Source organism: Gracilinanus agilis, chromosome 6 (genome assembly GCF_016433145.1).
Source record: "Gracilinanus agilis isolate LMUSP501 chromosome 6, AgileGrace, whole genome shotgun sequence".
NCBI lineage: Eukaryota > Metazoa > Chordata > Mammalia > Didelphimorphia > Didelphidae > Gracilinanus > Gracilinanus agilis.
Window position 1 is genome coordinate 101,039,299 of NC_058135.1, and position 24,650 is coordinate 101,063,948.

The 24,650-nt window shown below is 33.6% G+C and overlaps 1 protein-coding gene across 4 annotated transcripts in view; it reads left to right on the forward strand.

Moving 5' to 3' along the window:
• Positions 1–24,650, forward strand: part of SPOCK3 (SPARC (osteonectin), cwcv and kazal like domains proteoglycan 3) — a 634,362-nt gene that overhangs the window by 548,538 nt on the left and 61,174 nt on the right. For 3 of the 4 annotated variants that reach the window (XM_044680201.1, XM_044680202.1, XM_044680204.1), the window contains one exon: positions 23,930–24,049. The exons of the other annotated variant lie outside the window; for it this stretch is intronic. In XM_044680201.1, coding sequence (XP_044536136.1) covers positions 23,930–24,049 — 120 coding nt within the window. The remainder of the gene's footprint in view (positions 1–23,929; positions 24,050–24,650) is intronic. 4 annotated transcript variants of the gene reach the window in all.

Here is a 24,650-nt window from a genome sequence, read left to right on the forward strand (position 1 = left end):
TTCTTTCATTTTAGCCAATCTGCTAGGTGTGAGGTGATACCTCAGAGTTGTTTTGATTTGCATTCCTCTAATGGTTAGAGATTTAGAACACTTTCTCATGTGCTTATTGATACTTTTGATTTCTTTATCTGAAAATTGCCTATTTATGTCCCTTGCCCATTTATCAATTGGGGAATGGCTTGATTTCTTAAACAATTGATTTAACTCCTTGTATATTTGAGTAATAAGACCTCTCTCAGAGTTTTTTGTTATAAAGATTTTTTCCCAATTTGTTGTTTCCCTTCTAATTTTGGTTGCATTGTTTGTCTTTGTACAAAAGTTTTTAAATTTAATATAATCAAAATTATTTATTTTGCATTTTGTAATTTTCTCTAACTCTTGCTTGGTTTTAAAATCTTTCCTTTCCCAGAGATCGGACAGGTATACTATTCTGTGTTCACTTAATTTTTTATAGTTTCCTCTGTATATTCAAGTCATTCACCCATTCTGAATTTATCTTGGTGTAGTGTGTGAGATGTTGATCTAAACCTAATCTCTCCCATATTGTTTCCAAATTTCCCAGCAGTTTTTGTCAAATAGTGGATTTTTGTCCCAAAAGTTGGGCTCTTTGGGTTTATCATACACTGTCTTGCTGACATCACTTACCCCAAGTCTATTCCACTGATCCTCCCTTTTGTCTCTTAGCCAGTACCATATCGTTTTGATTACTGCTGCTTTATAATACAGTTTAATATCTGGTACTGCTAGGCCCCCTTCCTTCACATTTTTTTCATTATTTCCCTTGATATTCTTGATCTTTTGTTATTCCATATGAACTTTGTTATAGTTTTTTTTCTAATTCAGTGAAAAGGTTTTTTGGTAGTTTGATAGGTATGGCACTAAGTAGGTAAAATAATTTGGGTAGAATTGTCATTTTTATTATGTTAGCTCTTCCTACCCATGAGCAATCAATGTTTTTCCAATTGTTTAGATCTAGTTTTAATTGTTTGGAAAGTGTTTTGTAGTTGTTTTCATATAATTCCTGTGTTTGTTTTGGTAGATAGATTCCCAAGTATTTTATATTGTCTAGGGTGATTTTAAATGGTGTTTCTCTTTCTACTTCTTGCTGCTGTGATGTGTTGGAAATATATAGAAATGCTGATGATTTGTGTGCACTTATTTTGTATCCTGCAACTTTGCTAAAGTTGTTGACTATGTCTACAAGCTTCTTAGTTGATTCTCTAGGATTTTTTAAGTAGACCATCATATCATCTGCAAAGAGTGATAGCTTTGTCTCCTCAATAGATACTGAAAAAGCCTTTGACAAAATACAACATCCATTCCTACTGAAAACACTGGAAAGTATAGGAATAGAAGGACCTTTCCCAAAAATAATAAACAGTATATATCTAAAACCACCACCAAGTATCATATGCAATGGGGATAAATTAGAAGCCTTCCCAATAAGATCAGGAGCGAAACAAGGATGCCCATTATCACCTCTATTATTTAACATTGTACTAGAAACACTAGCAGTAGCAATTAGAGAAGAAAAAGAAATTGAAGGTATCAAAATAGGCAAAAAGTCACTGTTCTTGAGGAGTCCTAAAGCTGGCTTTTCTCAGTGTTTTTTTTTTCAGTTTATCTTCACTGAATCCATAGGCCTTTTATATTATCAGTTACTACTGGTTGTAGAACATTTCTTCCAATCCTCATTGGTGGTAGTACATCTCTGATAGGTGTCATACAATTCCCTGTGTAAAGGAAAAAAGAATGTAGAAACTCTTCCCCTTCCTCCCCCCAAAAACAAGGACAACAATATGCTCTAAGGGACTTGGTAATAACTATTCCACCATTAGATTGGGCTGCAAATGAAATTCTTAAAATCCTAGATTTGCTTGCTATTTAATTCAAAGCCCCACAGAATCTATCTGATTCTCATCATCCAATCAGAAGATATTTCCTATGTGGTTATTCAGATTTTATCCAACAATTATGGTAATGCATTACTCTTAATTTTCTTTAATACTTGTTTATACCTACTGCTCACTTTTGACTTAATAAAAATACAGGGCTTTTTATGTTTAAAATAAATTGTGGTAGTTTTCTATTCCCTACTCTTAAGTTTCTAATTCCTATATAAAAAAAGAAACCCCTTACCAATCAAATGCAAATATGGCTGTGATTTTCTAATTTGTATTTTTCCCAAATTAGATTCTCAAACATCTATAGAGACATGATTCTCTATAAGCAATTACATTTACCTCTAAATCTGTGTAATAACTTTGTGAGTGAGATTTTAAGGCATAGTTCATAATACAAGCAAGATTACTTTAATTGCTTTTCTTTCTTTTTTTTTTTTTACCATTTCACAGGTCTTCTAAATGTGGTCTGTAATCATTCAAAAGAATTATCTCTCACACTATGAAATGCAAAATAAATAGACAATATACAAAAATTGTTCATCAATGTTTATATCTTAGAAAAATTGCAAATTGATAATAACGTATGCTCAGAATTGAACAGGAGACAGTAAGCAGCCTAGACGGTCTTTGGGGAATATTTCAGTATTTTTAATGAGCTTTTCTTATACTTTTTATACGAATATTATTTCAATGATGTCAGATAGATATAAAAAGCATCAATACATGTTTATGATATGCTTGACTAAGTGTTCAGGATACAGGCTGAAGTAAGCAAGGCATTTTTGACCTCTGACAAATTTGCATTACATTAGAAATACAAATATTTAAAGGAGAAAAGTGTGTGGTAGATGTGATGCCATGGTTTGTAGATGGCTGGAAAGTGATTTGAAAGGCTAATTTTGAGCAGGAAGAGGTGAACTATCACCTTTCAGAAGCAATATTCCCAGGGAAAGAGTGAAGAATTGGGGTTTAATCCAAACTGCAGAAACCTGCCTATAGAGAAACCTAGTTTTCAGCTGGTATATAAACAGGTATATAAGTTTTCAGATGGTATATAAATGAGACACAGAATTGAACTCTGAGATATATATATATAAAGACCTAATATACCTTCCAAGAAACAGAGGGTTATGTTTCTTTTTATATATGAATAGTTTGGTTTAAAGGGTTAGAGAATGTTTGTTTATGAAGTACTTCTATAATGTGAAAAGAAATAGTTTTTAAAGGCAGTCTTGAAGAAGACCATTTTGAGAGAACCGAAATCCATTAGAGCCTTAAGACTTTTGTGCTTCCCCAGTTCATTTGCATGCAACAATTTTAAGATTCAGAAAGTTAAAACTCACAAAGCAAAGGAAACCATCACATAAAAGTCAGTATACTAAGGCATGATTAAATTAAATTGTTGATTTCAAAGAGGAAATTTTGCGAGTTTTTACTCTCAAGCAAAAATGAGTCAGTGTTCCAGAAAGCTCTCATTGAAGTCATTTAAAACATAATGAAAAAGGTGAGGAAGCTCTGCTGCACTAGTCAAAAACAGTCAGGAAATGAAAAGGGAGTAGGCTTTGTAAAAGCTCTGCGTCAGCTCTACTGCTTTTTGGTGCCACCTACAATTTGAGAGAGGTAATGTCTATGTCTGTGATTTCAGAACGGAAATTAGAAGTTTTCTTCAGTTCACTCAGTGGGTAGAAAGGAATTGTTAAATATAAATGGACAATGTAGCAGTGTCTAGGACTGAAATGCTGATTAAGCTTTTCTCTGCCTCCCAGGGATAAGCCAACTTGATGAACTTCATAGTTCTCTGATTTAAGTGCTATTCAAATTAATCATAAACATCCCTAAATAACTGATCTAAGAGAAAATGGCTCTTCTTGGTATGTTAAGCTTTCAACTGGCTGGGGAGTCTACAGGTAACACAGGGATGTAGTTAAAGTCAAAGCACTTGAAAGTATCTTTAGTCAACTATTTTACTGTGTGTGTGTGAACCTGCGTTCATTTCATTTTTGAGGCTTTCTCAGTTACCTTCTTTGTTAAGTTAAAACATTAGAATAGATAATCTCCAAGGTTTCTTTTTTATTCTAGGCCCCGCATACTCTTCCCAAAGAGATTTCCTGTTTCTTATCTTATGTACTTAAATGCATATATTTATTTACTTATATACATGAGTCCTAGTTGGAAAATAACTAAGAGGTCATCTTGTCTAATCTTCTTAATTTTACTGAAGAAACTGAAACCCCAAAAGGTTTAAGTGACTTTTTTTTTTTTAGGAAGACCTGAGTAAAATTTGTCTGAGGTTATATACAAACCAAAGTGTTCTTGCCTTCTAGTCTATTACTCTTTTGCATTATATCACTTTGCTTTTTTGTCCTCCTTAGTCCCAAGGGACACAAGTGACCTCTTGGACAAGTCATCTCATCCCAGATTTTTATGATTCTTTAGTGTTATTGTAGCTATACAAATAAACCATATGTTTATCCTTTTAATTATATGGTGTGATTTCAGTTTACAACGTTTACCCTACTAGCAGCATAGAACTCCTATGGAAACCCTACAATAGAATAGAAACCTTGCAATAGGATCTTTTATGTACAACCCAAGATTCATCACTAATGAGACAAGATGGCCCAGGGCGGAGTTTACAATTTCAAATTTCCAGCTACCAGCTTGTTCCCATCTTGGGGATTACTCAAAGAAAGACTTTAATATTTAATATTATTTATAGTCAGTAACACAAGCCACCCCCTCTGTCCTTACTGATAAAATTAAGTACTGCTGACAATGTGAAATACAGCAGAGATAATCACTTCTGCAACTGCAGCTGTGAGTATGACAAGAGAGGATATAGGAATCATTTTTAGAGATAGTTCCAAAAGAGTTCCCTACTGGTTCCTCACCAGTCTGCTTAGCCCTGTTTTTTCTCCTTCAACTCTTTTCGACTGTGCCTCCCTATTAGCAATGAATTGTCACTAGAAGGTCAAGTTCTGATGCCCTCTAGGTAAAATACCTATCTTGTGATACACAGTAGACATCTGAAGCTTTTTCTTGCCAGCTGCTATTGTAAATAAATATCTTTGCTACCCATAGAGATTGTTTTCACCACTTTGGTTAGATCTGGGGTGATTTTTCAAGAGAAGTGCTAATAACTAGAGGGTGACTGGAAGGTGAAACTTCTATGCTCCCTTAGTATTGTTCCCTGGTACCCAAACCTAGGAAATATCCCACTGAATCATTTTTTTGGGAGCAAAGTCAAGATTTTCCAGAAACACAGTAAGTCAATGCCATTAATTGGAGGAAGGTTAAGGAGTGAGGAGATGTGGGGAGTTAGAAGTTTATTTACAGGTAAGAGGGAACTAAAAGAATGAATTAGAATCATAGCATTTCTGACATAGAAGGGACCACAGGGGTTACCTATTTTCTCTGTAGAATATAAGCTTCAGATTGTTTTTCATTTTGTCTTTATATCCCCAGTCGATTGCAGACTGCTTTGCATATATATATATATGCATACATATAATTTCCTCCTTAAGAAGTGTGAAAGCTCCCTCAGCTAAAGTAGAACAAAAATGTTTGAGACTTAGAAGAAAAAAATGCTTAACAGCTTCTATCTGTCTGTCACCTTTCTTACTGTATCCTTAGTGCTATCATCCTACTTCCTGGGCAGTGGAGTCTAGTGGATTTTCTCATGCTCCCCTCCCTTCTTACTTTCTCCCCATTTCCCTGTGTGCATCTCTACCCACTTCTATCTCTCTGTCTCTTCAACCATCTCTTTCCTCAGCAACCTCTCTCTCCATTTCCCCCTACCCAACCTCCACCACAGCCTAATTTAGCTTTAGCATCTTGGCCCTCAAAGTCTTCCCTCTTTTCCACTAATCTCAAATTCTTAAACTTTCTGGGACTAAACTTTCCCATGTACCTCTACTTCCAACTATCCTTGAAAGAGTGAATGGCTTCTCTATCGTAGGAATAGATGTTGAAACAGAAATATGGTATTTTACATGGAGGGGGGAAGCAAGAAACAAGGATGGAGGGAAAGTCAAAACTCTCTAGAATGAGACCTTAATCATGACCTTGAAAAAAAATAAACTGAAAGAATTCTGCAATTGTCCATCTGGAATTTTATTTTAGTTTTATAAGCCATTGTTTTCTCCTCTAGCTGGAGGGAAATCCTTGATTTCTTCTTGCTCCACTTTCTGCTCTGTTGCCCTATTCTGGGGCAGAAGTCTCTGTTCCCTACCCTTTAATCTCAGTGAATTTAAAAGTCATTGTGGAAAAATTCATTTAAGTAACCTAAAAAGCTGATGGAGTTTCTTGGGTCTCAAATAGGTTTAATAATTTGCCTAGGATCATAGGACTGGTAAGTTTTAAAGGTGGAATTTGAATCCAGATCTTTCTTTCTGAAGCCCAAGATTTTGTTTGTCATGGTAGCCTGTAAACTTCTATAGAACATTATTTTTTGTCCATTTTTGTCATTAACATAACACAGTGCTTGGTATATAGTATACTCTTCATTAATACTCGCCGATTAACTGTACTTGACTACTTGCTGAATGAGTCTGTGTTAATTTTTTTTTTAAAACCCTTGTACTTCGGTGTATTGTCTCATAGGTGGAAGATTGGTAAGGGTGGGCAATGGGGGTCAAGTGACTTGCTGGGAAGTGGCTGAGGCCGGGTTTGAACCTAGGACCTCCTGTCTCTAGGCCTGACTCTCACTCCACTGAGCTACCCAGCTGCCCCCTGTGTTAAATTTAATTGAAATGACTCTGTACCTGAATAGGGAATCAGAAAATTACATTTCTTTTTTCTTGACTCAGATATTACTGCTGAGGGCGAAACCATAATCTTCTTAAATAATATAGAACAAAATATTTCAAATATGTCTGTCTTTTAATAATCACACTCCTTTCTTTTTTTTCACTTTCTCCTTTCTGACTCTACAAGTTAGAAGTGTAGGGTATGGAGTTCACTCCTTTTTTTTTTTGTTTTTTTTTCATTTTTAAATTTCATTTTGAAAGAAATTTAAGTTCCAGATTCTCTTTCTACCAACCCATTCTCCTCACATTGAGAAGGCAAGCAATATGATATTGTTTTAAAATATGAAGTCATAGAAAATATATTTCTACATGAGCCATGTTGCCAAAAAACACAATACAAGTCAGAAACTTAAAGAATGTGAAAAAATATGCTTCAATCCATATTCAGAGTCTATCAGATCTCTCTCTAGGAATGGATAGCATTTTTCATCATGAGTCTTTTAGAATTCTTGGATCATTTTCTTGATCACAGAAGCTAAATCTTTCACAGTTGATCATTGTTACAATATGATATTGCTCTGTTATGATTAAAATTATCTTGAGAGACTGATTTTTGTTTAAGAACATAAGTTTATTGATTATATTAGGTTTATTGTTTAGGCCAGAATTATAACTGCTAAAATGATATAACTCTCTATATAAGAGGATGAGTTATACTATCTCAGGCAGTCTAATAGATTTTCAGGAGTTCATTATTCAGCTCCTTCCTTAACTATCCAAAAATATCTTTAATTGTTGATAACTAATTAATAGGTGGTTTATCAGATCCTCTGCCTTTCTCCAAACTGACAGGTGAAGTTTTGCATGTACACAAGGAAAAGTTCCCTTCTCTTCATTTGTTAAGAAAATTCTTAAAAAAATATTCCTTGGAATTCTCAAGGATAAAGATAATACAAAAAGTGGCAGACTAGATTGTATGTCTGACACAGACCCCAGGCATAGGAAAACACATAAGTCTTCCTAATATACACAGCTATTACTGTTTACAGTGGTCTCCTAGTACTAGTCACTTCATTTTGAATCAGTTCATGTAAATCATCACAGGTTCTTCTGAAATCACCTGATTGTCATTTCTTAATGCACAATAATATTCCATCACGATCACATACAACAACTGGTTCAGTCATTCCCCAACTGATGGGCATCCCCTCAATCTGCAATTCTTTGCCACCACAAAAAAGCTTCCAAAATATTTTGCCGTAAATAGATCATTTTCCCTATTTTTTTTAAACCCTTAACTTTGGTGTATTGTCTCATAGGTGGAAGATTGGTAAGGGTGGGCAATGGGGGTCAAGTGACTTGCCCAGGGTCACACAGCTGGGAAGTGGCTGAGGCCGGATTTGAACCTAGGACCTCCTGTCTCTAGGCCTGGCTCTCAATCCACTGAGCTACCCAGCTGCCCCCCCCCATTTTTCCTATTTTTAAAAATCTCTTTGAGATACATATGAAGTAGTGGTATTATTGAATCAATATGTAAACAAAGTTTTAAAGGTCTTTGGGCATAGTTTGAACTTGTTTTCCAAAATAGTTGGACTTACTTAACAACTCCATTGATAGGGTATTAGTGTCTAATTTTTCAACATCTCTTCCAGCATTTGTCATCTTATTCAGTTTGATAGGTGTCATGTATTATCTCAGAGTTGTTTTAATGTACATTGTTCAAATCAGTAGTGATTTAGAGCATTTTTCGTGTAACTAGATAGCTGTGATTTCTTCTGAAAACATCCTGTTCATATTCTTTATCTAATTATCAATAGAGGAATAGTGATGATTTTTAGAAACTTTACTCAGTCCCTTATATGTGAGAAAGGAGGTCTTTATGAAAGAAACTTACTATAAAAACAATCTGCCTGAGTTCCCTACTTTTTATTTAATCCTGGCTGCATTCCTTTAGTGTGTGCAAAAATATTCATTTTACTTACCATGATTCTTTTTAAATTTTGTTTCTTCATAAGCTATTCTCCATACCTTTGACAGATATATTTTCCCATACTTCCCTAATTTGTTTGTGATTTCACCAATTTGGACCTTTTTGTGGTAAACAGTGTGAGATGTTGGCCTATGCCTAGTTTCCACCAAAGTTCTCTCCAATTTTCCCAGAGTTGTCAGATGGTGGGTTCTTCAACCAAAAGCGTGGATCCTTGAGTTTTCTACTTTGTATTCCTTACTTAGGCTATTCCCCTGACCCACTACTTTATTTCTTAGGCAGTACCAGATTGTTTTGATGATTATTACTTTGAAATATAGTTATAAATCTGGTACTTCTAAGCTACCTTCCTACATTTATTCTTTTTATATTCTTGGCCTTTTTTCTTCCAGATGAGTTTTGTTATTAACTTCTCCAGCTCCATAAAACAATTTTAGGTAGTTGATTCATGCTGCACTGAGTAAGTAAATTAATTAGGTAGAATTTACATTTTTATTATACAGGCTTATACCTCCCATGAACAGAAATTATTTCTCCATTTATTTAGATCTGTTATTATTTGTATAAAAAGTGTTTTGTAAATGTCTTCATATAGTTCATGAGTTTTTCTTGAGAGGTAGCTTCCCAAGTATTATAAAATGCCCAGAGTTATTTTAAAAGGAATTTCTCTTTCTATCACTTTCTACTGGACTTTGTTAATAATATAGATAAATGCTGAGATTTATGTGGATTCATTTTATATCTTGCAAATTTGTTAAAGTTTTTGTTTCAACTAGTTTTTCAGTTGATTCTTGAGGGTTTTTTTTAAGTATACCATCATATCCTGTGAAGATAATGAATTTTGCTTCTTCATTGCCTATGTTTGTTCCTTCATTTTTTCCTTATCAATGCTAGAATTTCTAGTATGATATTGAATAGTAGTGGCAATAATCAGCATCACTGCTATACCCCAGATTTTATTGTAAAGGCTTATATCTTTTCCCCATTATAGATAATTTTGCTGATGGTTTTAGATAGATACTATATATTTTCTATTCTTTTTACAGTTTTTAATGAAAGTGGGTTTTATATCTTGTCAAAAACTTTTCTTGTTATTTAATTGATCTGGTCAATTATGCTCATAGGTTCCTAATACTGTACTATTCCTTCATTCCTGATATAAAACCACCTGTCTACAGAGTGCAATTTTTGTTAGAAATTGCTGTAATCTTATTGCTAGTATTTTATTTATATTTTTACATCAATATTCATTAAGGAAATTATTCTATAACTCACTTTGTTTTTGCTCTCCCTGGTTTATGTATTGTATCATTAATGTTCTTTGGAAGGGCTCCTTCTTTATGAGTTGCTGTTTTTTCCAAATAATTTATATAATATTGAGATTAATTGTTCCTTAAGTCTTTGGTATAATTTAACTGTGTGGTTAAAAAACAAAAAGAGAACACATATGCAAATATTGTTAGCAGAACTTTTTATGGTATTTTAATAGTACTTTTTCTGCCAACTGGGTAACAGCTCAACAAATTATGATCTATGCATGAAATATAATAATATTGGCCCCATATTGGAGTAAAATGAGGTGTCTACAGAAACATGGGAAATGTATCATGGCTTGCTGAGGAAAATAAGCCTAAGTATAGGAAAATAAACACAATGACTGCAATAACACAAATTGAATGAACAATAAAACAAAGCCTTAAGTTATCAAATTGCAATGGCTGTTCTGTTGCCCAGAGAAGAAATGAGGTAATTGTCCTTTTTGAAGAGGAGGACTGTGGATGTAGAATATTGCATATAATATGCTATCAGACTCAATCACTGTGTAGATTGATTCTGCTTGATTATTTTTCTTGCATTGAGAGCCAGTCTCAGAGAAAGGATTACATTACCTAGATTCAAGTTTGGTCCCTGATGCAATTTGTTGTAGGCTAATGTATAAGTTTCTAATTATCAGTGGAATCACAGGTCAAAAACATATCCTTTTTATTCTAAAAAGGAAGACTCCTTGGGTGGTGGTGGTAAGGAAAGCAGTCCTTTTAGAAAAGACTGATGGAAATATAAAAGATATTTATAGGTCTTTATAGAAAAAATAGAAAGATAAAAATTCAGATGCCTTCTAAATCCTCATTATATATCATGGTTTTCCTATCTGACTTGAATTCAGCTATTGCCCCATTATGTGAGTGTGAGTGGTCTTATCAATTGTATGGAGAAGATAAGATCAGATGTATTTTATTAAAATGTAATTTAATTGAAATCATTTTAAATTTTATGATACATTAATCATAGGAAATATGTGTGTATGGAACATTAATTTGTTAACAGTAAGAATAAGCAGCTGCAGTTCCCTGATATGATAACTGTAGTATTTATATTAATTATCTCATAAAATGGGATAACTGAAGTAGAAAATTCATTATGTTTAGTTAAGTAGGAGGGAAATCAAAATGCTTTTATTTGTTAATTTTAAGATATTTTCAAATATATTGACTTTAAGGGTAATGGATGGTCAGTAAGTTTATTGAAATTAGAAAAATCATTTTTGTTGTATATGTGGATTTTGCCATGTACATCAGTTCAGTTTTGTAAGAGAAAGCAGTGATTTAAATTATTTAACAAAACCAAATGACTAAAATTCTCTTTTAGTTACTCATCAATTTCATAGTATTAATGTGGTGTGAAGATATGTCTCTTTGATTTTTTATGATGTGGGCAAAATCATTATTGTTTTTAAGCTTTAAAAAACTTTTGTTATTGTCAAGTGAGGATGCTAATATTATTCATCATGAATTTCATTTATACTTCAATATACCAATGCATCCATAATCTTGTTATGGGTATTTCACATGGTAGTGTTGCTAGTAAACATAAAAAGTCCAGTCTATATATGTACTTTATGATTTGCAAAACACTCTACAAGCCATATTTCCTTTAAACTTCCCAACACACCTATTAGTAGTTATTATCCCATTTTAAAGATGAAGAAAATGAAGGTATGAGAGATTAAGTGATTGGCCAATCTCTCATACCTTCATTTTCATCACTTGATTTCTCAAACCTTCATCTGGCCCTTGGCAATCTAGCACATATTAAAGACAAGATTTAAATCTGGGTATTCTTAGCTCCAACTTCTGGTTTCTGTCCATTGTGTTGTGAAACCTCTGTGATCTTCCTTCTCATCTTTCTTATTGTGGTCAAAGACTTTTGATAAAGCTTCCAAAGAAGATTCATCCAAAAAGATCAAATTCCTCTCCAGGATCTCTTCATATTTCATATATACCAGTCTATCCATCCATTATCCCTCACCTTACATTACTTCTTCATCTCCTCATCTTGGACATTCTTTCCCTTAATGATAAAGACCTTGTAGGTCAGGTGATCTAACTTTTTTCAAAAAAGTCGAGGTGCCCAGGGCTGCTAAAATCAAATATCTTTATCTTTTGATAGATCTGATAGATGTGCTGTGACATTTCTCCTTTTGTTTTTCAGTCATACAACTCCATTAATAACTCAGAAAGAGTATTCTTTTTTATAAAACAGGAGATCTTGATTAAGGCAGTGATAGTGTTTTATCAAAGCAATTTTTCCCTCAGGGATTCTCAAAATGCACTGCAAAAGGAGGGTCTCAATCACTGCTTATTTAGTGAATGAATGCTGTCTATATGGCACATCATTTCTGAAATGCTTTCTGTCTGATCTGTGAGTGTTTTCAGTGTCACTGCTTTTTATATATCTATCAATTAACTTTAGCTCCTGAATTGTAAATCAGGCTAAAGGAGTATGAACTGATTAACATTTCTCTCAGATCTGTCTCTAATCACTGATTATATTCAAATGCCAGGATCAAATGGTAACATTTACTGCAGGTGAGAGCCAACTGCACAGTTGGTTATTCTTAATATTTATATAATATTTATTGGGATGATATTTCTGAAACACATATTTATGCTGTTTTATGAGCTTCCTAATTTCTCTGCTTGTTCTGTGGTTATATATGTTGATTTTGCTGGGCCAGTCAGTCTTTATTACTTGAAATGATGAGAGAGTAAGGTGACCTTTGAGCTGATGACTTCATTTTATCCCACACTAATTTTTGTAATGGCTACTAGAATTGATTGTAATAGCAGGAATGCCTTATATTGGTATTAGAGAGAAGCAAAAGCACTCCTTGGCAGGTTCCTGAATAGGATTCATCTGATTTAATATGCAATTCTGCTTATTGTCTAACCTTCTACAACCTTTGCTGTCTGTCTTTTGCCATTAATGATTCATCTGCCAGTCCATCAGGTGAAATAATAGTCTGAATAGATCTAAATTACCTCATCTTGACCTGTTTCAAATCAGTGAAGACTAGTGTGTTCTACTTAATTCCAGTCAGCTGTCTTTTCAGACACAGTGTCCAATACCAGGAAAGGAAAACCTGTTAGAATGCAGTGTGATATGTTTGCAGATTTCACAGTACTGACACGTTAGGCTGTAAAACATACTTTTATATTACATGGCTTTTTGATTTGACAATTACCTTGTACATCTTCTCTGGACTAGTCTATTCTGATGACCGACCACTTTTTGGTTATGTAGTAGAGACTATTCTTTTTCAGGTATGGAATAAATGATATTCTCATGTAGGTCTCTTCCAGCTCTGAGAATCTATGGTTCTGGTTTCCCTGTATCTATCTTCTTCCCTTCCAAATTGATCTTTCGTACTTCTGTGGATTTCTTTTTAAGGTTGCTCTGATTCTTTCACCACTTTACTGAGAAATCTTCAGTGATTCATGATTATCTAGCAGATTTCTATTCCTTACTCATCTGACACCTGCATGTCTTTCCAATCCTTTTTTCATCACTCCACTTCTTTTGATCTGAATTCCAAACACAATGAATTACTCACTAGCTATACCTCATCTTCACACCCTTCTCTTCTGTCTCCCTATCTGCAAAGAAAAAAAAAACAACCTCTTTTAGTCCTTTGTTTTAAGTTCCTTTATTTTTCAAAGCACTACTCATGTGCAAAATATGAAATTAAACCTCTTGTAGCCCTAAGTATTATTTCTTTCAAATCAAAATTTCCCTGAACCAATCATTTCTCATTTCATTTTGTGTTGTGATAATTTGTCTATATGGCATGCACACATTTATAAACCTTAAATTATTGTGTTTATTATTATATTCTAAAATAGTGTATGTAGATTATTCTGTTTCTATTCCTACCACTGTACCTGGTATACTGTAGTTCCTTTTGAATTGGATAGCATTTAGCATTTCATTCAGTTTTTTTTATCACCTCAGAGAAGTTACTTAAACTCTTTGGGTCACAGTTTCCTCATCTATAAAATGAGTGGGTTAGCTAATGGCCTCAAATTTCTCTTCCATCTATAAATATGTAAACCTATGAAATGATTTTAATTCTTCCATTTCAGGACCTTCCCTTATTTGGTCATGAAATTTCAAATTTCTAAAATTTCAATTAAATTACAAGAAAGGAAAAAAGCTAATTTGTTGTCTAGGTTACCACAAGGATGAGATGCAGGTAAATATGAGGAATTATTCTCTAAGTAAGGCACAGGAAAAATTGACAATTAAAATTCATCATTTACTCCAAGTGAATGCAGTTAAGAATGGGCTTTGTGGATGTGAGTAAATATAAAGGTAATTATGTCACCTTCCATATGAAGGGTGTATTATCTCAGTATGTAACCCTTATATAATTTAGGATGTCAGCATATTTACCATAGAATGTAAAAGAATAAAAAAAAAGTTAGCAGGGCTACTTTCATTGCAACCAGTAAAGACAGTATCATGGAAAATTTGGTAAACTTACTTTCAATACTAAGGGTGAACAGAAACAAACATCATCATGAAAGCCAATGTAGCTTTTACAACAATATCTATTGCAGAGAATGAAGAAATAGAGGAATTAATAAGGAACTCTTAAGGTAGCCTGCAAAAGTGCAGTGAGTATTGGAATTGGAGGCAGAGGACCTAGATTTAAATCCTGGTTTTTTGTTTGTTTGTTTGTTTGTTTGTTTTTTCCTAGTCTCTAGTTGGACTGAATGTCATTTTACATTTCTAGGTCTTTGCTTCCTTAGGTTTAAAAATGATAGGATTAGATTAGATGAAACTCAAAGACCTTCTGAGCTCTACTTCTCTGAATTCATAGCCTTAATTGATTTTCCAAACTGAATCAGCTAATACTTTGGTACTCAATAACTTCAGTTTAAAAGTGGAGGGGGGGACAGGAAGAAGAGTATCAAAGAAAAAAATTGTTAAATTAATCTGAGATTAAGAAATGAAAGAAACCAGTATATATTCATTCATCACCTATCTTATTTGCCATGAATATTTTCTTCAAGATCAGAGTCTAGGACAAGATCATGTCATCATTAAACAAAGTTTAGTCTACCTGTATAGATAGAAAATGACTGGTTATTGACATGAGGATATTTCAAGGATTAATTGATCATGGCTGTCCCTTCATTAACTGGTTAAAGCAATTATCAAAATTCTCTGATGTATTATTACTATCATTATGCAGCAATAGAGGTCAACTGGAAGTTTAATAATATTACTACTATGCAGTGATGATATTGCAGAGGCTAAGTGGATTGTTCTCAACATAGAGGCAGGATGATCTAGGACTGCTTTACCCACTCACTGGGTCACAATGACCAGGTAATTTTTCGTCTTGTCATGGCTTGAATGCAGGGCTCAGTAAATCATTGGTCCCTTCTATGAAAATATACATAATCACTACTATAAGATTTTTGTTGCATTTTATGAAAACATTTGAACATTTATGAACACGTAAGATAAAGACATTTTAGAAAACAATAAAGAGATGAGAAAGATTTAAGATTTTTCTCTCCTAATATTTAATTGTATACTTTTCAATAATCATCTGATAACTTGTTTGTAAATACCATTACCTCATAATTGTTAACAATACCAGCAACTAATATGACTGACCACTGATAGGAGTGATAAGTTCACATAGCTATTGGGCCTTATTCCTGTCTATTAATCACCGTGTGGAGCTACCTTCAGTGCATTTTGATCTTATGGCACTGTGGGCAATGGCAGCCACCAAACTTTCTCAGTAATTTTGCATCCCCTCTGTTAAATGCCAGGACATTTCTTGTCCATGACATGCATTCTATGTCTCTATGATTCATTGATTTCTTGAGTTACAGAGTTAACTTATATAGTTACCTGAGGATAGCTTTTCTTTTTTTCTTTTTTTTTAGTTTTTTAAAATAAAAAAAATGTAAATCCTTTTTAAATCTTTAATTAATTAATTTAGAATATTTTTCCATGGTTACATGATTCATGTTATTTCTCTCCCCTCCTCTCACCTCCCATAGCCAGCATGCAATTTCATTGTGTTTTACATGTGTCATTGATCAAGATCTATTTCCATATTATTGATATTTGCATTAGGGTGACCATTTAGTCTGCATCCCCAATCATATCCTCATCAGCTCATGTCATCAAGCAGTTGTTTTTGTTTTGTGTTTCTACAAGGATAGCTTTTCTAATAAACACTGTATTTAATCTACATTTTTGAAAGGACATGAAAATTTCTCTTAGTTTGAATTACATTAAATGTACATTTCCCATGACTTCTTCCAGAATTTGAACAACTAACAACTCTGAGCATGGGATATAAGTAATCTTTTTTGTTCCACTCTCTGTAAAATGTTATTGAATAATGTAAATCCAAAGGTCCATGGTTCATTAGAAAGCTGTACTCTGTTTTATAACATGGAATTTTGTTGTTTTTTTGTAACTTTGGTTTAAATAGTTTCAGCATAAACTCATATGTGTCCTTCCCTAAGCCAGAGGGCAAAAATAAATTATTTTATTTGCTCTGTGACACTAAATGTATACCAAAAAATTGTATTTGTCATCTGTCAGACATATTTTGCCTGTAGTGTCTACCATGGCGTTGACCTGCTCAGTGTCACATGATTCTACCTCTCCTAGCCTCCGCTCCACTTTTGCTTTTCAGGGAGACCTTTTATGATCCCAAATGCCACTGACTATCAGCATATGATGAATAATATATTATTCCTTTCTAAGTGCCTGGAGAGACCCATCCATACAGCATAATATCTCTGTAGTCTGACAAGCTGCCTGCCATTTGGCAGAGAACAACTCAGTCCTTAGCTTGGTTTTCTAATGGTGAATTATTTATGAATCACAATCTTTCAAATTCATGAGAGAGTAGCAAGAGTTTTTGGTGGCTAGAGAATTCATGACTTTTGTTTTAATAAAGGCCATGGCTTGTAGAGAGCTGGCCTAAGGGCTAGGAAGACCTTGGTTCAAGTTCTGCTCTGGCATATAGTGTTTCTCTATGGGCAAGTTTCTTATCTCTCAGTACCCTCAGGTACCTCTCCACAACAAGGAATTATTGAATAGATGCTGATCAATTGGAATTTCTTCATCAGGACTTCCCTAAGCCAATAAAATGACAAGTCCAGTTAAAAAAAGTTTTATAATAATATTGGAGTGAAGACAAAGTCAATATTTTAATAACATAAACATTTTAATTACATTAAAAGAATAAATGCAAGTGTTGTATATTTTATTTGAGGTTTTGCTCATGGAAGTGTTAAAGTTAATATCTGAGTAAATTAAAAAGATCTCAGAAATTATGTTTGTTCACTCAGATGATTAGAGATAGCTCACTGTTTCATCATGTAGATAATAGTCTCAACATGGTATAACTAATGGAGAAATCCATACTGTTTATCATTTTTATTTTTTTAACTTTAATTTTTTGTTGATTAATTAAGAAAATTTTTTCCATGGTTACATGATTCATGTTCTTTCCCTCCCCTCCTACCACTCCCCCTCTCATAGACAATGCCCAATTCTACTGGGTTTCACGTGTGTCATTGTGTTTATCATTTTTAAAATTTAAGATGCTACATTTTAGATATAGTGTTAGGATATTTTGTCACTAACAGTCAGTAGTGTGATAGGCAATTGCAGCTTAAAAAATAGCATGGCCATTCTCTGTTCAAAGAATCAACGATATCCTGATAACTTGTCATGGGGTATATAATAAGAATGCATTCACCCTGATTAAAAATAAGCATCTCATTCCAGCTGCTCTTATCCATTCCTCATGGATTGGAGAATAACCCTAAGTAGAGTCAAGTGAACTAGAGAGTTGCCAGGTTGGGACTTTCTCTGTCTTGTTAATCTTCTTTAACCAGTTTTGGTCATATTCTTCTATTCAAAACCTTTTCATAGCTCCATCTTAAATTCTGCTTACTAGTCAAACAGCCTAGCTTGGCTTCTAAGAACTTCTGAAGCTTAGAAACTTTTTTTTCCAATTGCATTTATACTTTAGTAAAATCAAAGCTGGCATCTGTACCCTATATAGGCAACTAGGTGGTACAGTAGAAAGAACATTGGGCATAGAGTTAGGAAGACCAAAATTCAAATGTGGCCTCACACACTAGGTGTGTGACAATTGGGCAGGCACTTAATTTTTTTTTGGTTTGTTTTCATTTTTCCTCTATTATTTAATGGGGATAATAATAGCACTTAATCCCCAGGATTGGCCTGAGGATCAAATGCAATTTTTGTAAAACACTTAGCACAATGCCCGGCACATAGTAATTACTATAAAAATACTTATTCCTTTCATTTCTTCTATGTGCTGCTTTCTTGTCATTTTGCTTTTTTTAATATCATGCTGTATGCCTAGAATTTGTGTTTATGCACACTTACATATTTGTAATTTTTGCCTTTATTCTTATTTTTCAAGGGCCAATTCAGATATGATGTCTTTAATAGATGGTTCAATACATACCATCAGAGAGAAATGTTCCTTCCTACTTTTGAATACATATAGTACTTACCCTTATCCTCTCATTATATCGCATACACCATACACAATAGAACGATGATATGTAAATTCTGAGAACTTTGTCATAATTAGAGAAGTTATAAGAATTCTACATAGAACAAAAGATGTAAAAATGAGTTCATTATGTTGGGATGAATTAAAAATGGATAATAGAGATAACAGAGAGAGAGCGATGTCATGGTAGAATGGGGAAAAGAAAGGAATGGGGAAAAGCACATAAGGAAGAGCTTTTACAGTAGAGATGGAAATAGTGGGTCCTAGGCAATGATTGAACTATAAAATAAATAAAATAATATTAAAAATCAGTCTCAAAATACCAGGAGAGACCATCCATAGATTTCCTGAATGGGACTTAGTTGAGATAAAGATAAACTACCTAAAGTACACCTGGATCCTCTAGATAAGGATTGGCAAAGTATTGGCACATGTGCCCAGCTGGCCTTCGGGGAGCTGCTCAGTTCCCCCTCTTCCCAGCTACCAAGGACATTTTTTCATGTCCCACCTTTCTGTCCAGCTACCTAAAACAAGCACTTCCTCCCCGCCCTCTCTGGTGTAATGTAGGGGGATCACAGAGAGCTTGAATTTGCCCTCTGGGCACTTGAACTTGAAAATGTTAGCCAATGCTGCTCTAGATCTAGAGTTCTCCTTGACACAAGTGTTATCATAGAATGTTAGATCAAGGAATTGCTTTCATGAGCCTCAGTTTCCTAGTCTTTTCAATGAAAGGAAAAAGATTTTTAGATATTAAGGATTCCAATCAATATTTGATATGGAATAAGAGCAAATGGGATAAAATCTCACCTTTTTCATTGACCATTTTTGTGAGCTTTGTTATATCATTTCCTCTCTCTGGAATTCAGTTTCTTTCTATTTCGGTTTTCAATGAGAAGATCAACTTTGAAGATCCTTTCTAGTTCTAAGTATATTCTTGTGAATCTAGGAAAAGTCAAAAGGATAACCAAAAATTCAACTGTAATTCATATTCAAAGTCTAAATATTAGCCTTATCTGAAAAGGATATAGGTAAAATATATTATGTAAATGGTAAACTAGAGGTACAAGAAAGGGAGCAGTTATTGTGGATTGTGGCATTTCTTTGGCACAGGGACTACAATGCATAAACTAAAACTTCAAGTATATGAATTTCAAATAGTTTCAAATAGCGAGCAAAACAGATATAAAATGGGCAGTTAAGAATATTTTGTATAGAGGAGAAAACATGATTAGAGTCATACATATCACAATACTGAGGGCTACAGAATCATAATATACTAGATTTAGAACTGAAAGGTATCTTGGGCTATCTAGTCCTATCACAACATTAAAAAAAGGAAAATGAGAGAGGTCTTTAGGGGTAGGCAACGCAGGCTGGCAGCTAGGTGGCACAGTGGATAGAGTGCTCAGCTAGAAGTCAAGAGGACTCATCTTCATGAATTCAAATCTGGCCTCAGACATGACTAATTGTGAACCTGGAAAAGTTATTCAACCTGTGTTTGCCTATAAATGGCAAATCACTCCAATATCTTTGCCAAGAAAACTTCAAATGGGGTCACGAAGAGTCAGACAAAAACTGAACAACAAAACACTCAGGCCAGCATCCTGTTAGTTCAGGTTCAACGATGGGACAAAATGAGGCTTTTCATAGGTCACTGAGCAGTAATAGAAAGTCTGTTCAGCAAGTGTACAATAGCACTTAGCTTTGGTAGATCCAGGCTCTGGAAAGCATCTGCGCAGCAGGGGAGGCTCTGGTCACTCACATGGTCCTCCAACATCCACTAACTCAGAAGGACACTGTTCTCCTCTGGCTGAGACACTGAATGCTTTATTGAATCAGGAAAGATGGTCGATAGGGTCAGTAATCTGCAGCGAGAGAGGAATCGTTTAAACCTTGCCACGACCTCAGACCAATGAAGCACCAGCTTTGTTGTTTTGAAGGGAAAAACTAATCAGACTCATGTGTGGGTGCTGGGGAACCCTGGTTAGTGTTAGTCATACAGAGAATAAGCATCTGTGCCTAATGAGGCAAAATTAGTTACTTTTACCAGAATTCCAACTATAATGAAATAATAGCCTATTCCCAAACTGGGCATTCCTTTTCCCACTTTGATGTCTTTTTTATATATTGTCCATAGGCTATGAATGTCCTCACTTTTCATCTCCACCTTTTAGAATCTGTAGATTCTGGAAAGACTCATTTAATTTGTCATATCATACCAGTGTAAGAAAGAAAGAAATCTGGGCTATCATTCTGAGTTGAAGGTCCAACTTTATTTGTGGGCATAATAAAGTTGTAGATATCCTCACATCTAGTCTGTGATGAAAGATTTTTTTAGATGTACAAGAGCCTGTTTTATAGGATTAATTAGTGATTAATAAAACCAAATGGGCAGAATATGTTACTAAATTTAGGAAATTTATGGTAAAAGAGTTAATAAATTCCAATTTATTTAATTTAGACATTTAAGACGGGCAGTCCCCATTTGCTCTTGTCCTTTTGGTGATTTAGGATCAAGTTAGACTTGTTTGGACATCAGAAGGATTTACAAAGATGAGGACCCATGTTAAATGTTTCCATTTCTAGAATATATGGTTCAAGGTATGTCACAAGTACCATTCATCACTGCAGTTTGAAAGTAACAATGACAGAAATTATGGGAAAGAATCTTATCAGGATAAAATTTTTATCATTTTATTGTATTATATGTATGTATATTATCATATGAGTCATCTTTAATCGATATTTACATTTAATTGATTTTGTAATTTTTTGATTTATTTTATTTTAATTGATATTACAATTTACAATTATAAATTGATATTACAAATAATAGAATGACAAAATCCGACTTGACTAAGTTATTATGAATCTGGGAGGAAACTTAACAATAAACCAAAGGTGCTTAGCTGGGCTTTTAACTCTAATGAACCTATAGTGAATATAAATCCTTTGCAAAAACAAGTACCAACTTCTCTTGTAATATAGCCTAACTTATACAACTGATTTAATGTTTGTTTTGAATATCTTTATCAGAAATCAGGATTCAGTAAAACTGTGCACTTGCCATTCCAAAATTAACAACAGAAGCTTTTAATTTTATTGGTAGTTATAATATTCTAATGACCCACATTGTATCTATCTTTTCTTCTACTATTGTTAAAACCGTATTATAATAATTGATATCTTATACACAGTTTACTAATTGGGTCTTACTCTAAAATCAGAGTTATAGTTGTTATCTGAAGGATTATATGTAATTCTTTCTTTTATAATCTCTGATATAAAAGTAATAAATACATAAGCCAATTTCCTTTTCACTGGATATCTTCTTGTTCCTCCTAATTATTAACATTTCCTCCCTTTTTAGATTATCGTGTATTTACTTAACTTTGTAAATATATGTCCCCACTAGAATGTAAACTTTAGGAGGGTAAGGACAGACATTTGTTTTGACTTTTTGTGCTCTGCATCTAGCATGGTCACCCCATTATTCATGGAGTGTCTGAGTTGAGGTAGAAAAGAAACCTGAAGAACCTATGCTATTCCCTGAAGGAATTTCCTGATTCTCTAAACACAGAAAACAAAAGTATTTGTCTTGTTTAGTATATATTAGTTATTTAATTTTTCAATTGGTTTAAAAGACAAATATGCACAGTGTGTTGAAAGTACAGTTATGTAGGTACTTGAAAGAGGACACTTACAATGGAGCTGATTGGATTGTAGAAAAGCAAGCAAAATGGCAATTTGCAATTAGAATGTTTTGAATTATCTTCATTTGGGATGCTGATCATTCCTCACCTAAAGTTATTCCAATAATTAAACAGTCAAGGACAAGATATTGATATATTCTGACCATTTTTCCTCAGAATTTATAATCTCAGAGGCAAAAAAAGAATAAAATCTTTTTAATAAATTACTGACATACTAGCTGCAAAAAAATTGTTATGATATATAGCTTGATTTTTCTTACTTCCAGCTGTATAAAAGTGAAAACACTATGTATCAAATAGGGTTGATCAAGAAGACCCTAATCAATTCAATGAGTTTAACCCAATTAATTTAATGAGATTACAAGGGATGGGCATTCAGGCATAGCTATGAGATACCCCTCCATGGAATTGTGAGTGTGCCCACTAATGCCTTCTTTGCTAATAGGACAAAAGTCAACACAAAATGATTGGCTATGTCAAGGTGACAAACTCTTATTAAAAAAGTTATCCTTCCTTATGGCATATAGAAGTGAGATATGGGACCAATTGTCTTTTTCAAACTTTCGCACACTTAGTGATCTCAACTTGTTCTTTTTCTAGAACGTGGGACATGGGGAAAAGAGGGGAAGAAAATTACTATTTTTACTGGTGTCAGATACAAGTAATAGTGACTTGTGTCAGAAATACAAGGTAGAAGTAGAGATATAGTGGCACTTGAACCCAAAGCACTCTTGATTCCAATAAAAGAGAAAGGACAGTGAATTTCTGAAGAAAGCTTTTGTGCTGAGCAAGAAGCAAACTACAATAAATCAGAATAGTAACTGTATTGGTATCTGGTGATATCATTTGACCTGCACATGCAATAGGTTTTCAGAACATTGATTTTGATATCTCATTCCTGAGAATGATGTCACATTCTTCAATGGATATAACCAGTATGCTTTCCCTCAATACCTTCTAATTCCTTTGTTTCTTTTTTTATAGAATGTTTGGAAGAATATGCTAAATTATAAATTAACAACCATACATTGGCCAGAAAAAAACTTTTTTTCTTTTTATTGGTAATAATTGTAATGTTTTTTTCATATCTGTGTCTCATTTTTCTTAACTGATCCCTTCCTATAGTCAAATAATATATTGTCTTTTGTGTTTAAAAGATAATGCAATAGCCAAGGCTTATGTTAACTGTTTAGGGATAAAATATTTGTCATAGAAAAAATATAATCTCAAAGACAACTTTGTTAAGTAGAAGTATGAACAAACACTTCATTTTACTTCATTTTTATTTCCCCAAAAAACTTCTATCCAAAGGTACCTATACACAAAGAATTTGACCGACATTTGTTTATATATACATATATGTATGTCTATATATAATTTTGTTAAAACATTTTTCCAGATTTAGCTTTGAGTTGTTTTAGTTTGTCTTTTTAGTCCAAATAATATGATTTCTAAACTATCTGTTTTGTAATTTATATTTAGAAATGTTCATTTATATTGTAAATAAAAATGTATTAGGTATGTGCTTATTCACAGTGCATGTGTTGAGACACTAAAAGTGCAAATCAATTTGATCTGAACATTTAGCATCATTCATAGGTTTTGTTGTCTTTCCAATTCATGAGACTGATTTGGACAGAATCTTTCCCATTGCGTTAAATAATCACCTAAGGTTCTTGTTTGTGTCTTGTTCCTTTTTATAGCATGTGGTGATCTGGAGTTCAGAGAGGTGGCAAACAGACTGCGTGACTGGTTCAAGGCACTTCATGAAAATGGAAGTCACAACAAGAAAACTAAAGCATTACAGAGGCCAGAAAGAAGTAGTAAGAATTCCCATTTGCTATGTGTCATTGTCTTTAATATGCCTATATATTTCTGTCCTCCATAAATACTACTTGGATCTTCAATAAGTCAAGCTGATGAAAACATGCTCTGCAGAGCGAATGCTTGATTTAAAAGCTTCTCAAGATTCAGAAGTTGCCCATTATGTTCAATTGCACCCACAACATTTACAGAGAAATATCTAGATCCCTGAAATGACAAAGTAAATGTCATTTACAAATGACTATTTAGTATCCACTTTGCTAGAGAATATGAAGTAGAATCAAAAGATTCCTTGAAAGGAATTTGATAGATATGAGTGTGAAGGGAGAAAAGCACAAAAGAAGAAGCAGAAATTAGAGTGTATTTTTTTCCTGCCCCTAGAGAATGCAATTTGGGACTAAATGACTAGTGACTTGTGTCAGAAACCTAAAATTAAATTAAATTAATAATAATAAATTAAAGGTTATTTTTTAAAAACGTTATTAAAGAGAACTCCACAGATTACAGTCTCCTTGAGAGCAGGCCCAAGTCTATCTAATTTATCTTTATTATTTCCCCATAACAGTTCATTTCATATAATAGGCACTGAGATACTATTTG